Genomic DNA, 13,291 nt, shown 5'->3' with positions numbered 1-13,291 from the left:
GTAGGCTGAAGATGGATGCCTCCATGGTATAGAAGAACTTTGGGTAACTGTCCAGGTAGCAAGATGTCTTTGTCATTTCTAGAGTTTTGGAAGTTGCTTAGGTAATATGATATCCTTCTGGAGTCTTTGATGGAGTTGAAGAATTTATAGTTATAGTTATAGTTTTCCTTAGTTATGAAAAAAGATAAAGTAGATATAAATATTTTAACTGTAATTCTTGTTTGATACCTGTTTTGTTATATGTAATTTTACTATGTTAAAGTTAAAACCTTACTTTTTATTTAAACAGAAAAGGGGAAGTGGTGTGGAAAGTCCTTCTGTCTGTGTGTTGCTTTTCTTAGTTAATGAGCAAAGAAACTGCCTTAGCCTGTTGATAGGGCAGAACTTAGGTAGGTGGGGAAGATGGAACTGATTGCTGGGAGAAGGAAGGCAGAGTGATAGATGCCATGGATCCATCATCAGAGATGTGCTGAAACTTTGCTGTTAAGACACCACCTCGTGGTGATGGGTTAAATTAAGATTTAACAGTTAGCCAATAAGAAGTTAGAGCTAATAGGCCAAGCAGTGTTTTAAATAATTCAGTTTCTGTGTGGTTATTTTGGTTCTGGGTGACTGGAACAAACAAATGGCTTCTCCTCCTATAAACAAATTTGATTTTTAAGTTAAAATAAAAAATTACTAAAAAAAAATATAGTGACAGTTTTCCCACAGGGTAACTAAAGATTATGTACTTTAGGAATTCCTACAATGTATTTTGTACTTTTTATGTGAAAGATGACAAAATTAAAAAATTGTTGTAAAGAAATAACTCAAAGGGTAGCAACATGCATATTTAAAGCAAACTTTATTGTAATCACTGTGGTAATTCTTCCATCATGAGTACCAGTCTACCTACAAGGGCCAATTTCCAGTGTTGTCCCTTCCATACTAGGTGTGCTATAGACCTTTGTTTTCATACCTGTCTCTTTATTGGAATCTATATCTGTAAACATATGTCTGTCTGCCTATCTATCTATCTATCTATCTATCTATCTATCTATCTATCTATCTATCTATCATCTATCTATCCATTCATCCCCTCATCTCTATCTGCCTACCAACTGATTGATCTATCACCTACCTTCCTCCTTAGGTATTGCTGTAAGCATCCCCAAATTCCCTTATCACTTACCTTTCTATAAAAGGCTAACATTCAGTTGTAGATGGAGGCTGTCCATTCATTTCCCTGCTGCCAAGACCCAAAATAATCACATAGAAACTGTATTAATTACAACACTGCCTGGCCTATTATCTTGGGATTCTTGTTAACTAACTCTTATATCCTAAATAAATCAATTCCTATTATTTTATATTTTACCACGAGGCTCTTGGTTTACTGGTAAGGTTCCTGGGCATCTGTCTCCTTCTGTGGCTACAGGGCATCTCACTGACTCTGCCCTCTTTTCTCCTCTATCTTTGCTTAGAACTCCAGCCTTGCTCTATTCTGCACTGTCATGGGCCCAAGCAGCTTCTTTATTAACCAATGATAAAAAAACCACAATCATAGCATACAGAGGGGAATCTCACATCATTCAGATATCTGACTATCACCATCAGAACTCTGATATAAGTCTGTCCTCTGATATAAGCCTGATATAAGTCTGTCCTCTGGAGTTAGGAGCACAGGAGTGAGCATATGGAACAACCTGAGAGTAATTGAACATTAATCTGTACCTCCCTCCCCAGCAGCCCTGAACATGACTAGCAAATTGGTAGATACATTATCTGGAGTGTAGACAATTGTAAGGATATCATCACTTGATTTCAGAATTCCCAGATGACTGAGTCCATTACCATTGATTGCAACCTATATTGCAGTTGACTTTATTACTGAATGCTTCTCCCATCTTATCTTCCTCCCATTCCTAGGGCGATTTCCAGGGATTGCTACCCCAATATACAACTTGTACTCATATCTTCTTCTCCAGGAAGAGAGGTCTGTTTCTGCAGAAAGTCAATGAAAGAAGATACTCACCTATGTCTCTAGTTCATACAGTAAATAAATTCTGTTTGATACTGGCTCTGAGCTAGGCTAGAGCTCAAAATGTGCCAGACTAAGTGACCACCTGTGTCGGTTATCCTGGAATACTTCTTAAAGAGACTCGAAGTATGTGTGCTGTGGTATGTGTAGTTCTGGACATAATATTTTTTTAAAAAGAACATTCAAATTTTAGACTATTACCACAGTGTCCTGACTAGGGGTCAGACATACAACAACTGAGACAATAAAGGTAGAATTCTCTGGCTTCTAGACTAAACCGTAAAACCTATGAAACCGTGAATTCAATGGACTAAGTTTATTTGCTCCCCTTTAGCAGTTAGAGCTCTGTGGGAATGGCAGATAAAGGCAATTCCAATCTCAGGAATGTAGAACTTTTCTGATAACTACAGCCTTTCTTTATGAAATGCAAGATCCTAGTCCATGGGAATATTCCAAAGGGAAACAGAAGCTAAAAAGCAAAAAACTCTAACATGACAGACCTCTTGATCATCAGGATAGTCCTCTGTGCTTCTCTTCCAAAAATCTTTTACTTAGCAACACTTCATATCTGGAATCTCTTCAGACACTGTCCCACTGCCTGCTTTGTCCTTGCTTATGGCATTTCTGCATCCTGTATTTTCTTCTTTGTGCTGTTGGGTCCAAGTTCTGTTCTCTAGCTTCACAGACTAACAGGCAGCTTTGAATATGCTCCACCACTGTCTAGTGGGTGTCTGAGAAGTCATTTGACACAGTAGTTGCAAGCAATAAGCACTATACCTCAGCTCACATCAAGACGCAGGGGAAGGGAATTCCAAACAAGGTAGGGACTAACTTAAAACCCTTTCTAAGTTTACCTCCAACTCTAAGATTCTGTCAGTATTTGCTGTCTTGATTAGCATTTTGTCAACTTGATGCAAGCTAGAGTTTTCTTGGAAGTGGAAACCTCAATTGAAAAATGGTCTCCATCAAGCGGCTTGTAGGCAAGTGTGTAAGACATGTTTGTGATTAATGATTGATGTGGGGAAGCCCAGCTAACTGTGGTGTGCTGTGTTGCCCCTTAGAAGGTGGTCCTGGATTGTATAAGAGGGTAGGTTAAGCAAGCTATGGAGAACAAAGTTTTAAATGACATTCACCTATGACCTCTGATTGGTTCCTATCCAAATAGAACTCTGATGGACCACTTGTTAGATGAGAGTGTGGATCCGTTACTTCAATTCTCCAGAATATCTACATGTCAGAAAAAAAAATGAGTACCAATAAGGTCCTGCCTTGAGTTCCCTTCATGGTGAACAATGATGCTGAGTGTAAGCCAAGCAAACCCTTTCCTCTATATGTTGTTTTTGATCACAGTGTTTTATCACAGCAATGGAAATTTGACTACGCCAGAACTGGTATCAGAAGAGAGACATCACTGTGGCCGACTTGTTTATAGTTTTAGGGAGGATTATAGGAATGTTTGGAACTTAAGGTTCACTTTCAAGAATATGACACTACTTGGAACTCCTACCTGAACTCTTCTCCTTGTTCCCTTAACTCAACTGGATTTCCCTTTTGCTTTGTCTGAAGACATGCATTTCTGCAAGGAAAGGAACCCTGCCCCTGTGCATGCTTTCCCACGAATCATATGTGACTTCACACTGGTGTTCCATTGCAGCCATTTATGTTTTACCTATAGTTCTCCCACAGAGGAAATTATTTCACAGTTAGCTAGGCCTTCCACAGGGATCTCTAAACACGAAGTATTGCTTCCACATCTGCAGGAAAGGGAACCAGCTGTTTCTTCTGTCAAAATGAGAGCCTAATTAGAACATGTGTTCAGAAGGCAGAGCTTGGATCAGTAGGGAGAAATGTGGAGCTCTGGAACCCATAAGGATATTGGAACACATCTTTGGAGTACTGAACTGGGCAAAGTGTGATTATATAACACGAATTTACTGTTATTTCCCAGCACACCTTTATTGGATATCAGCATTGTCTCTAGGGCTCAGGAATTAGAATCCCAAGCAAAAATGAACCGACTCCTACACATGCGCTTGAACTCTGGAAAGGAACTGGAGTTCACATGCTCTGTGCTATCTATCAGGGAACGAGACCAAAGCTCTGATGGAGCACACGGATGTGTGTGGACACATTATTTAAGTTCTCCAGAATATCTGCCTTCCAGAAATGCTGGAAAGAAAATAAATGCCAAGAACCAGCACAGTGCCTGTTCGGTTACTTTCCCGCTCTCTGATTTGCTTCCAGGATATTCTCTGTAGAATGTATGGGACACTTACTTACCCTTCACTTCTGGTGTCTGAACCTCAGTCATGGCCTCTTCAAAGATCATCCAAGTGAAACTTCTGGGCTCTTTCCAATTGATCCTCAGGTCTACCATGATTACTTTGTGCATATCTTTGGACTGCAGTATGAACTTTTATTTTTTACTTCTCCATCCTTATTTTTTATTTCACTTTTCTTTACCATTTGCTTCTCACTCTATGACTTTTTCTGGAACTCTAAGCTTTAATTTAATTTATTTTTTTTATTCTCTTTACCAGACATATTGAAAACTTCCCTAGTGACTCAACCCATTTCTGGATGGTGTCTTCACCACAAGCTTGCTCTCGCCCACCAGGCTCATCACAGTCTCAGGTGTAGCTCCCCCAACCACTGTGATCTCTCGTTGACTAGGACGCATCAGTTTGTAAGGGTCTTAGAGCAGAAAATAAGAGTGCCAAGGTCGTTTGAAAGCTCACCTGTGACGTCAACATTAAAATTTAAAATTGAGCCTGGCGTAGAATAGAAAAACATTAAGAAGCTGGAAAACTAGGTTCCCCCATAGTGTGAGTCAGGTACAGAAAAGGTTCAAAGAGAACAAAGGTGGAGTCCATGTCTCCAGAGTTCCACTAAATATCCAACCCTTCCAATTCTCTTAAAAGTAAAAATGGCAATGAAGATCATACAGTTTGAAATTCTAAGTTTGGATTACATGTCACCAAAGCCAAACTGTGTTCTATTTTATGACCTCCCATGAATATTTTGTGTGATGTTTAAAATTTCCTCTTTGGAAATGTGTTCTAGGCAAAAAATCAAACTCTTGAGATTATTTGTTTCACTGGCCTATTTCTGCTTGTAGTGCTTGGATAGTTCAAAGAAGGAATATGCACATTTAATAAATAGAAAATATTTATTATAATACAGCATCATCAAGATTATTTGACAAAAGGCAGTAACACGCCAAAGGAAAACACTTTACAAGAAGCAAAACACCTTGTATAAGCACATACGTTACAGTGAAGATATTTTGTCCTTTAGGTACAGGGTATGTATGTGTACATCTCCAATTCTGAACAATTATATGAGCTAATGTTCTATTTATTCTGGAAAAATCGTAATCATGTTAAGAGTAGGCATTCAGTAATATTTTAATCAGTATTGAATGTGTTCACCAAATGTCTCAGACAAAAACTCCTGAACGAACTCGCCTGTTACAAATTTTGAATAGGAAGCATTGCCTCATCTATTCTGGCAAAAAAAAACAAACAAAAAAAAAACAACCCAAAAAACAAAACAAAAAAACCCCCACAAAACAAAATAACAACAAAAGCTCGAATGCACACCCAACCCCACAGTAACAAAGCCCATATGTTGGTGACTCAAGATTAAAGACCTAGGAAGCAATATGGGCTCTCCCACTGTTTTCCCAGTTTAGTAGAAACCCATCTATTTAGCACTGGACCATCTTTGTTATTGTGTTTCCCTTTCTGGGACAGGGTCTCTCTGTTTAGATCTGGAATTCATTGTGTAGCCCATGCTGGCCTCAAACTTACAGAGCTTGTTCTGCCTCCACCTCCCATGAACTGCTAGCTTTAGCGACATGTACTACCACGCCCTGCTCTGCATGCACCGCTAGGCTTAGCGACATGCACTACCACGCCCTACTCTGCATGCACTGCTAGGCTTAGCGACATGTACTACCATACCCTGCTTTGCATCATCCATTTTTTTCTCATACTGTTCTTCATAATGAAAACACAGAGCCCAACATTTCAATTCTTGAGATCTTTGCAATAAAAATGTTTCAAAATAAATTTTTAAAATACAGAAGTTCTTGATGAGGAACTCACTAAACTGGGTGGTAAAATGTGGAACACTTAAGAAACACAACTCTGACATAGAGTTGATGTTAAATTTCGAATAAATGATGCTGTGGGTATTTAGAGATTCTAAGACGATGTTTTTTTTTTTTTTTTTTTTTGGCTAGAAATCAGTAGCTCCAACACAAAGAAAGCAAATTAAGATGACTGAACATAAGGCATAAACAAAGATATTTAAAGGGATCAGATGCATCCCACAAATAATAGAAGAAATAAAAATAGCAAAAACAATCCTTTTCCTTGGGGTTAGAAAAGGCAGGGGTAAGATGGAGTAATTGGATCACATGTATGTGGATATTACATAATAGTAAACATAAGGGGATCATAAGGAAGACATGTTAGCAAAAACATAAACATAAAACATGTAAAAAATTTAAAAATGAAGCCTGGTTGACCAGCAGAGAGTTGAGACACTCTGACTTGATTAAGTATTGTTACACACTAGAATACCATGAAACTCAAGTCACCGTGGAAAAACTTTTTAAAAATATATCTGAAATATTCTAAATATTGCCTTTCAACCTTAAATTTTAATAACGATGTGCACAAGTTTATAAAAATGTACTTTTTAGTGTCACACACTGTTTGGTGACCTTTTTATACAATGCACTTTCAAGCTATTTCTTTAATAACATTCTCATATCGTAAAATATCTGAAAAATAAATCCCCACCTAGAAGGATTTCCATCGCAGCTGCACGTGAGAAAAATCCGACCCCAGGCCCAGCCTTCAAAGAGACACTGGTGACAGTGACGTAGAGAACATCACTGGAACATAGAAATATTTATACTATATCCAGAAGACGATTTCCTAGTTGCGGCTAGATTGACACGACATGGCACGAATTTCATAATCACACGTATACAAGGAACACAGGAAAACACATTCAGTTGCTAGTTCCAGGGACTCCAGTGACAATAGGAAAGGATTTAAACCAGTAATTGCTGCTATGAGTACACCATTAGGTTTGAGGATAGATTTGCTTCCATAGCACATGGGAGAAACTGTGGCACCACATTGTACTTACACTGAACCTCAGAAGTCCAACTCGTTGGTATTATTTGCTACAGTAAATGGAAGGTAAATCTTGGCAACGTGGCTTGTCCTCTTTTGCGGAAGGGCAACGGAGAACCTGGTTGGCACAGCACAAGTGAGTCCACGAAAGGTCTCTGACACCCCTTGTCCCCATCCCCCTTTCCAAAGTTATCAATAAACAAGCATGGAATTCACAAAGCTCATTGTGGTGACCTCGCTCAAGGACCTGTGCAGATGTATTGTCTTGCTTCTCATTTTCTCTCCATAGCACTTCCGATATAGCTCGTTTTGGAGGATGATTTTGCTCCGTTTTCCTAAACAGAGAGAATTACAGAAATTCAAGGTGTTACTGCGCTTTTATCCCAGGGTGATGGCAGGCCGGCACTGGATCACAGCAGTAAAGGGACCTTCATAAGGTCAGTGCCTAGGTCTGTCTTAGCCAGGAGTCTGCAGCCTTAGCAGAGAAGGCCTTCTGAGATGGGAGCTGTTGTCCCATCTATGTCCCTATGTCCTGTCCTCCCGTTATCCACTCACCAGGAATGTTGTTAGATGAACTAATGATTCAGCTGGCACCGTCACAAGGGCTGCTCCGTTTCTGGCTTCACCAAGACGAGTGTGGGCAGATATATGGATGCACGATTGAGCAAACGAAGAGATTATTTTTGTTGATTTTATTTTTACGTTTTATTATTTTTTCCCAATAAAAGTTACATACCATATGGAATTGTGCTTTGTCATAATTCCCTTTCTTCCTAGAGAAGGTTTTTGAATAATTCAAGAGTCACAACCCTGGCACGAACCACTGTTCACTTGGCATCTTTCTTCTCTCTCTTAAAGGCAGCCTCAGCATTCTTTATCCCCTGCAGACTGTGGTCCTCCACCCCTGTGCCTCTCTCAGCTTTCTGTACATTTCCAAAGGGATTGGCATTCCTTGGCATTTCTGGCTTCTCCATGAACGTTTCACCCCTACAGGGTAGAAGAGCTTTGCTTGTAGTCCCTCAGGATGACAGAGGCGTAGGACACATTTGGAGGAGTGCAGAGCACTGACTCAGACACCGGGGAGCTGGGCACCGAACTGCCAGAGGCCACTGAGTCCCGGAAAGGAGAAGGAGGCGTCAGGGCAGGCGAATCCTCCGGGGTTAGCTTGCTGGCTGCAGGCACGTCCTCCTCCTCTTCCAGTTCGTCTTCCTCCGTGTTCCCTTCGCGCTCATACACGAACTCCTGCAGGAGCTTGAACCTCTCACTGTCATCATCATCGTCCTCCCCGGGAGGGGAGATGGGCTCCTCTCGGAAGGTGCTCAGCTGCAGGGGCAGCATCTGCAGGTGTTGCGGGGGAGGCGGAGGCGGGTACAGAGAACGCAGCCCGTTCCCCGGTGTCCCCGGGCCTGCCAGCACCGCGTGGAAGTCCGGGATTCCCGAGCCAAAGTTGGTGACCACGCCTTGCAGCTGGTCCATCAGGGATTTGGGCTGCTGTGGGGGTTGCTGAGGGGGCAGCGGCTGTTGTTGTTGCTGTGGAAGAGGTGGAGGCAAGCCCTTGGGGATGACAGGATCAGCCAGGAACAGGGGCGTCTCCTCTGCGGTTAGGTGGGGCGGCAGAGGCGGCGTGGTGGCCACAGGGGGCCCGCGTCGGTGCACTACCATGGAAGGGCTGCTGGGAGGGCTGTAGCGAGCCGAAGGGGTGTTGTCCTCTTCCTCCACATTGTAAAGGGTCTTGGTGCTGGCATCTGAAAAGGTCAGGCTCTTGCCAGAGCCTTGGTAACTTTTAGTGAGGGGTTTGATCACGGCCGTTTGGTTGCAGGCCGTCTCGTTGGTCTTCACGTGCACAGAGAGGCGCTGCCACACATGCTGTCCCTTAGGCGCCTGTCTTCCACCTGGTTCAGACCATGACACAGACTTGCCGTTAGAACTATGAATAAAATAGAGATGGGTTTATTTACACATGGATCCTGCACAAAGGATAAAATGCATCTGAATTCTGTCCACCCCAACGCACTGCTATTCAACTGCACCGTCCACCTCCTCTGCTTCCCTTTTAGTAAATGAAATACTGGCAACTTCAGCTGCCATAGACTGCCTCTGGAGAAGGAAACAGAACAGTCTGGTCACGTCAAGGAAAGAAGAGCTGGCCCAAGAAAGTTTCTGGTGAGAAAGCACAGTCTATTGTGTAAACAGCTATTTCCATCTAGTTATAGGATTTCACATAGTACGCTCTTTCCCACCATACATGCACTAATAATGAAACTGTCCCATTGATGACAATTAATGAAATGGTTAACAAATTAAAATTACCCTTCACTGCAAAACTAAATGATTATTGAACTACTGGAAGAATAATTTGGAAACACACACACACACACACACACACACACACACACACCACTTAAGCTTCCTGGAGGAAATACAACACAGAGAGTCATACAGTCTAGGGACGAGTTAAGACCCACACACAGCTACTGGCACTGTGCTTGGGTATTTATGAACTAGAAGTGCTCAGTGGCTCATTCTGATCTGCATTTCCCATCAATTACATGAATACAGACATGACACCCACAGAAAGAAAGCAAGAGCAGGAAAAAAAATATACATGAGTGGCTGAAGGGTTTCATAATTTCCCATCTTTTTAAATCTTAGAACACTGTTCCTGACACATACAGTGTGCGACAATTCACATGAAGCTCAGATTCTCAGCTGCTGGCTAGGAGTTTCACCCTAAGAATACTCAAATAGGGGCACTGGCAAAGAGAGGCTAGGAACACGCTGGCAAGCACAGTGCTCACAGCTTCCATTAAGCCTACTGCCAATTTTGATGCAAAGAAGAAAAAAATTAAGATTCTGACAAGGCAGGAGTCACTAAGGACCAAGGGCCCTGCTTGGATCTCTTTCCACATACCCTTACTAAAGGAAATCCTAGAACACTTCCATGCATCCAGCCTTCTCAGCTGTGATGGCTTGGTTCTTCGCTGCCCTGCAACAGCTCATGTGTTGGAAACCTGCTTTGCAGAGCAGCAGTGATAGAGGGGGAAAGGGACTTTTGGAGGATTTTGAGTTATGAGACTTCTGACCTCATTAAAGGATAATATTTCAGACTCATACCTTGATTTCACGGGAGAGGTTTTGCAATGAAAACCAGTCCCCTCTTCTTTGCCTCCTAGCCAGGTGAGCAGCATTGGCCTGCCGCATGATTTTTCTTAAGATGCTTGCACTTTGACGCAAGTTCAGAAGCAACAGAGTGAAGTGAACATAAACTGAAGCCTTTGAAGCCATAAACTAAAATAAATCATCCTCCTTTTAGCTGATTTTCTCAGATATGTTGCCACAAGAATACAATGCTAACACATCAACTTTAATCCCCACGAGGTCACAACAAACCTACCAAGGAAAAAGTCATTCTGGATAAGAAATACAAAATGTTCTATGGCAATCACAAATCTTATTCATTCTGAATACTGCAAAAGTTTGGGTCTTGCTTTGGAAGATTCTGATGATAGTCTATATAATTTTTAGCAGATGGTGACACCTTACCATAGCACTCTATTAATAAAAGCCCTGCTAATACTTAAAAGAAGGCATTTTCCTGTTTTTTCTCTTTCTTTTTTAGGAGTTTGCTTTTTATTTATACCTATTAAAGAAACAGAAAAAGGAACACAAAAATAACAAAGTTGTGACATTAAATGAAATTTGAAAATGAACATTCTTTCTTAGGTGGAGGTGTGAAATAGATTGTTCTTCATTGCAGTCTTCTGTTTGAAGGGGAAAAGAAAGCAGAAAAGCATCACCAAGAGAATGGTTTATCAGATCACTTTGAAAGACAAGAAACTTACACTTAATTCTTGGATATTTGTGGTGAGGGTAGTGCTCAACATTTAATATTTTATAAAAAATATAAATGAAAAGTGAAGGAAGTCTAAAAAGCTGAGATTTATTTTAAAGTCAGACACTGAATATAAAAAGCTCAAAAACAGATATGACAGCTAAAATTCTGACCTCATGGCTTGGGAAAAGTAGTTCCCAAAAAAACATTGCTCAGTCTTCCCCTAAAACTAGCTGCAAGGTATCCCTGCATTCCTGGGAAACCCTGAAGGTAGTGGTTCTTACTCTACATATTTCACTGACTACACCACCAGGTGCTTTTATCATTGCCCAAAGATCCACCCTGGCTTCATTTTGGACCATACCCAAATATAACATTATTTTTGGTGATCAATCAGGCTGCGATAATCATAATTTAGTTCTATTTTAATTGAACACAGTTTTTATTCTTCTGATGGGAGATTTTCACCATCACTATTAAAATAAGTAGCATTCTTTTCCCCTCCAAGTCTTGCTCTAAATTATCCGAAAAGTCCTGTTTAATTAGGAAACAGATATCATGTCCCAGGGCATTTTTAGATTATGACAAAATAAATTGCCTTGTAAAAAGCAGAGATAGTGGGGGAAACACATCATTGCAAAAACATAGAAGCTCAGGTTATTAACTGCTCCTTCACCATAAGTCACTTCTCATCTGTGGTTCAGAAACAATCTGAAGGGTCTGTGGATCTACATGCCTTCTAAGAACTGTTTGCTGAGTGAATAAATAAAACTTTATAGGAGAAGATGTACCACTGTTTAAATGCTTGAGGATGGTATTGTGATAAACTACCATTAAATACAAATGGAACTCCATTTTGAGATACTCTCATTGTGTTCAGCAAACACTATTCAAGGTAATTACAGTTGTTGATTCAGGCAAAGACCCAATCCTGTTTCTTGTGAAAAAGGATCATCTTACCTGAAGAGGCTGTACATTCATTATTACTAAGAAGAGAAAAATACATAAACTTTAGGGTATCACAAGAGGATGAAACACATTCAAAATAGTATGGTTCTGTGAAATAAAAGGTTTGTTTGAGTCCAGGTAACTTCAATGCTTGGACTTTGGCCACCAGTTTCTTGTTTCTGTTGTTTACCTCTTTTTCCAATTTCTTAATCTTAAAAAAGAGCTGGGGATATGGCTCACAGAGTCCAGTGTTTGCTTGCCAAGTGTGCAGGAAGCCCTAAGTTTGATCTCTAGCATTACATCAAGCAGATGTGGTGCTACATACCTGTAATTTCTGCATGAAGAAGTTGAGGCAGGAGAACCAGAAGTTCAAGGGTGATCCTCAGCTATATGGCAAGTTTCAGGTTACCACAGGCTACATGTGACTCTCTCTCTTTCAAAAATGGTGTGGGGGGGACACAAAGCAATTTGATTTAGAAAACATCATATAATTGCCTCAAAGCACTCTTTATTTTAATTTTCAAAGACAGACCTAACACCCAAAATAACCACCTTCCTGAAGATAAAACACTGTGGGTCAGGACTAACTTACCTCAGGTGATTAAATCTATTTAATGACACTACAATTATTGGAATGGTCAGTGGTGTAACCAATATACATTGAGCCTCTCTGGTCATCAATTATAAAATAATGGACCTCAAGGATTTAGTGTTTCCCTAGGATCGATCACCTCCTTGGATGTAGAAAGGTCTGAAACCCCAGCAACTTTACAACTTGTCAGACAACCTTGAAAAAGAGACTTGGGTCTGAGCCAATGATTGGCAGAGGCACACTAGGTCCTTATTGCTTAGCTCTGCACTCCCCTGCTTTCTATTTAAACCATACTCTTAAGACAGACAAGAATATGAACTTGGGAAGTCACTGTATCTCTTTGTCCCCATCTCAATTTGGTCACACTGGATAAATTCCTTTCTCTTGCTTTCACTATTAAATTTGGTCTCTCTTCCTTTTTTTTTAAAGATTTATTTGTTTATTAAATATACAGTGTTCTGCTTGCATGTATGCCTGCAGGCCAGAAGAGGGCACCAGATCTCATTAAGGATGGTTTTGAGCCACCATGTGGTTGCTGGGAATTGAACTTAGGACCTCTGGAAGAGCAGTCAGTGGTCTTAACCACTGGGCCATCTCTCCAGCCCCTAAATTGGCTCTCCTTATGAGCTCATCCAGGACAAGTAGCCAAACCTGACTTGTTGGGGACACAAACTGCGACCCTAAGTCTAGAGACAGTGGGACTGTAGAAGAGGAGATGGATAGGAAAATGATATTTGAGTCTCCCA

The 13,291-nt window shown here is 40.8% G+C and overlaps 1 protein-coding gene across 3 annotated transcripts in view; it reads right to left on the bottom strand.

The window, feature by feature from the left end:
• Positions 1–5,170: 5,170 nt before the first annotated feature.
• Grm1 (glutamate metabotropic receptor 1) overlaps positions 5,171–13,291 on the bottom strand; it is a 401,569-nt gene continuing 393,448 nt past the window's right edge. For 2 of the 3 annotated variants that reach the window (XM_085688524.2, XM_048425345.3), the window contains one exon: positions 5,171–9,100. In XM_085688524.2, coding sequence (XP_085544650.2) covers positions 8,161–9,100 — 940 coding nt within the window. In that variant the 3' untranslated portion in view covers positions 5,171–8,160. The remainder of the gene's footprint in view (positions 9,101–13,291) is intronic. The other variant, XM_048425346.3, reaches the window with a different exon arrangement.

The sequence above is a fragment of the Myodes glareolus genome, chromosome 1 (genome assembly GCF_982192425.1).
Source record: "Myodes glareolus chromosome 1, mMyoGla1.1, whole genome shotgun sequence".
Taxonomy (NCBI): Eukaryota; Metazoa; Chordata; class Mammalia; order Rodentia; family Cricetidae; genus Myodes; species Myodes glareolus.
This window is presented reverse-complemented; position numbering and strand designations above follow the sequence as displayed.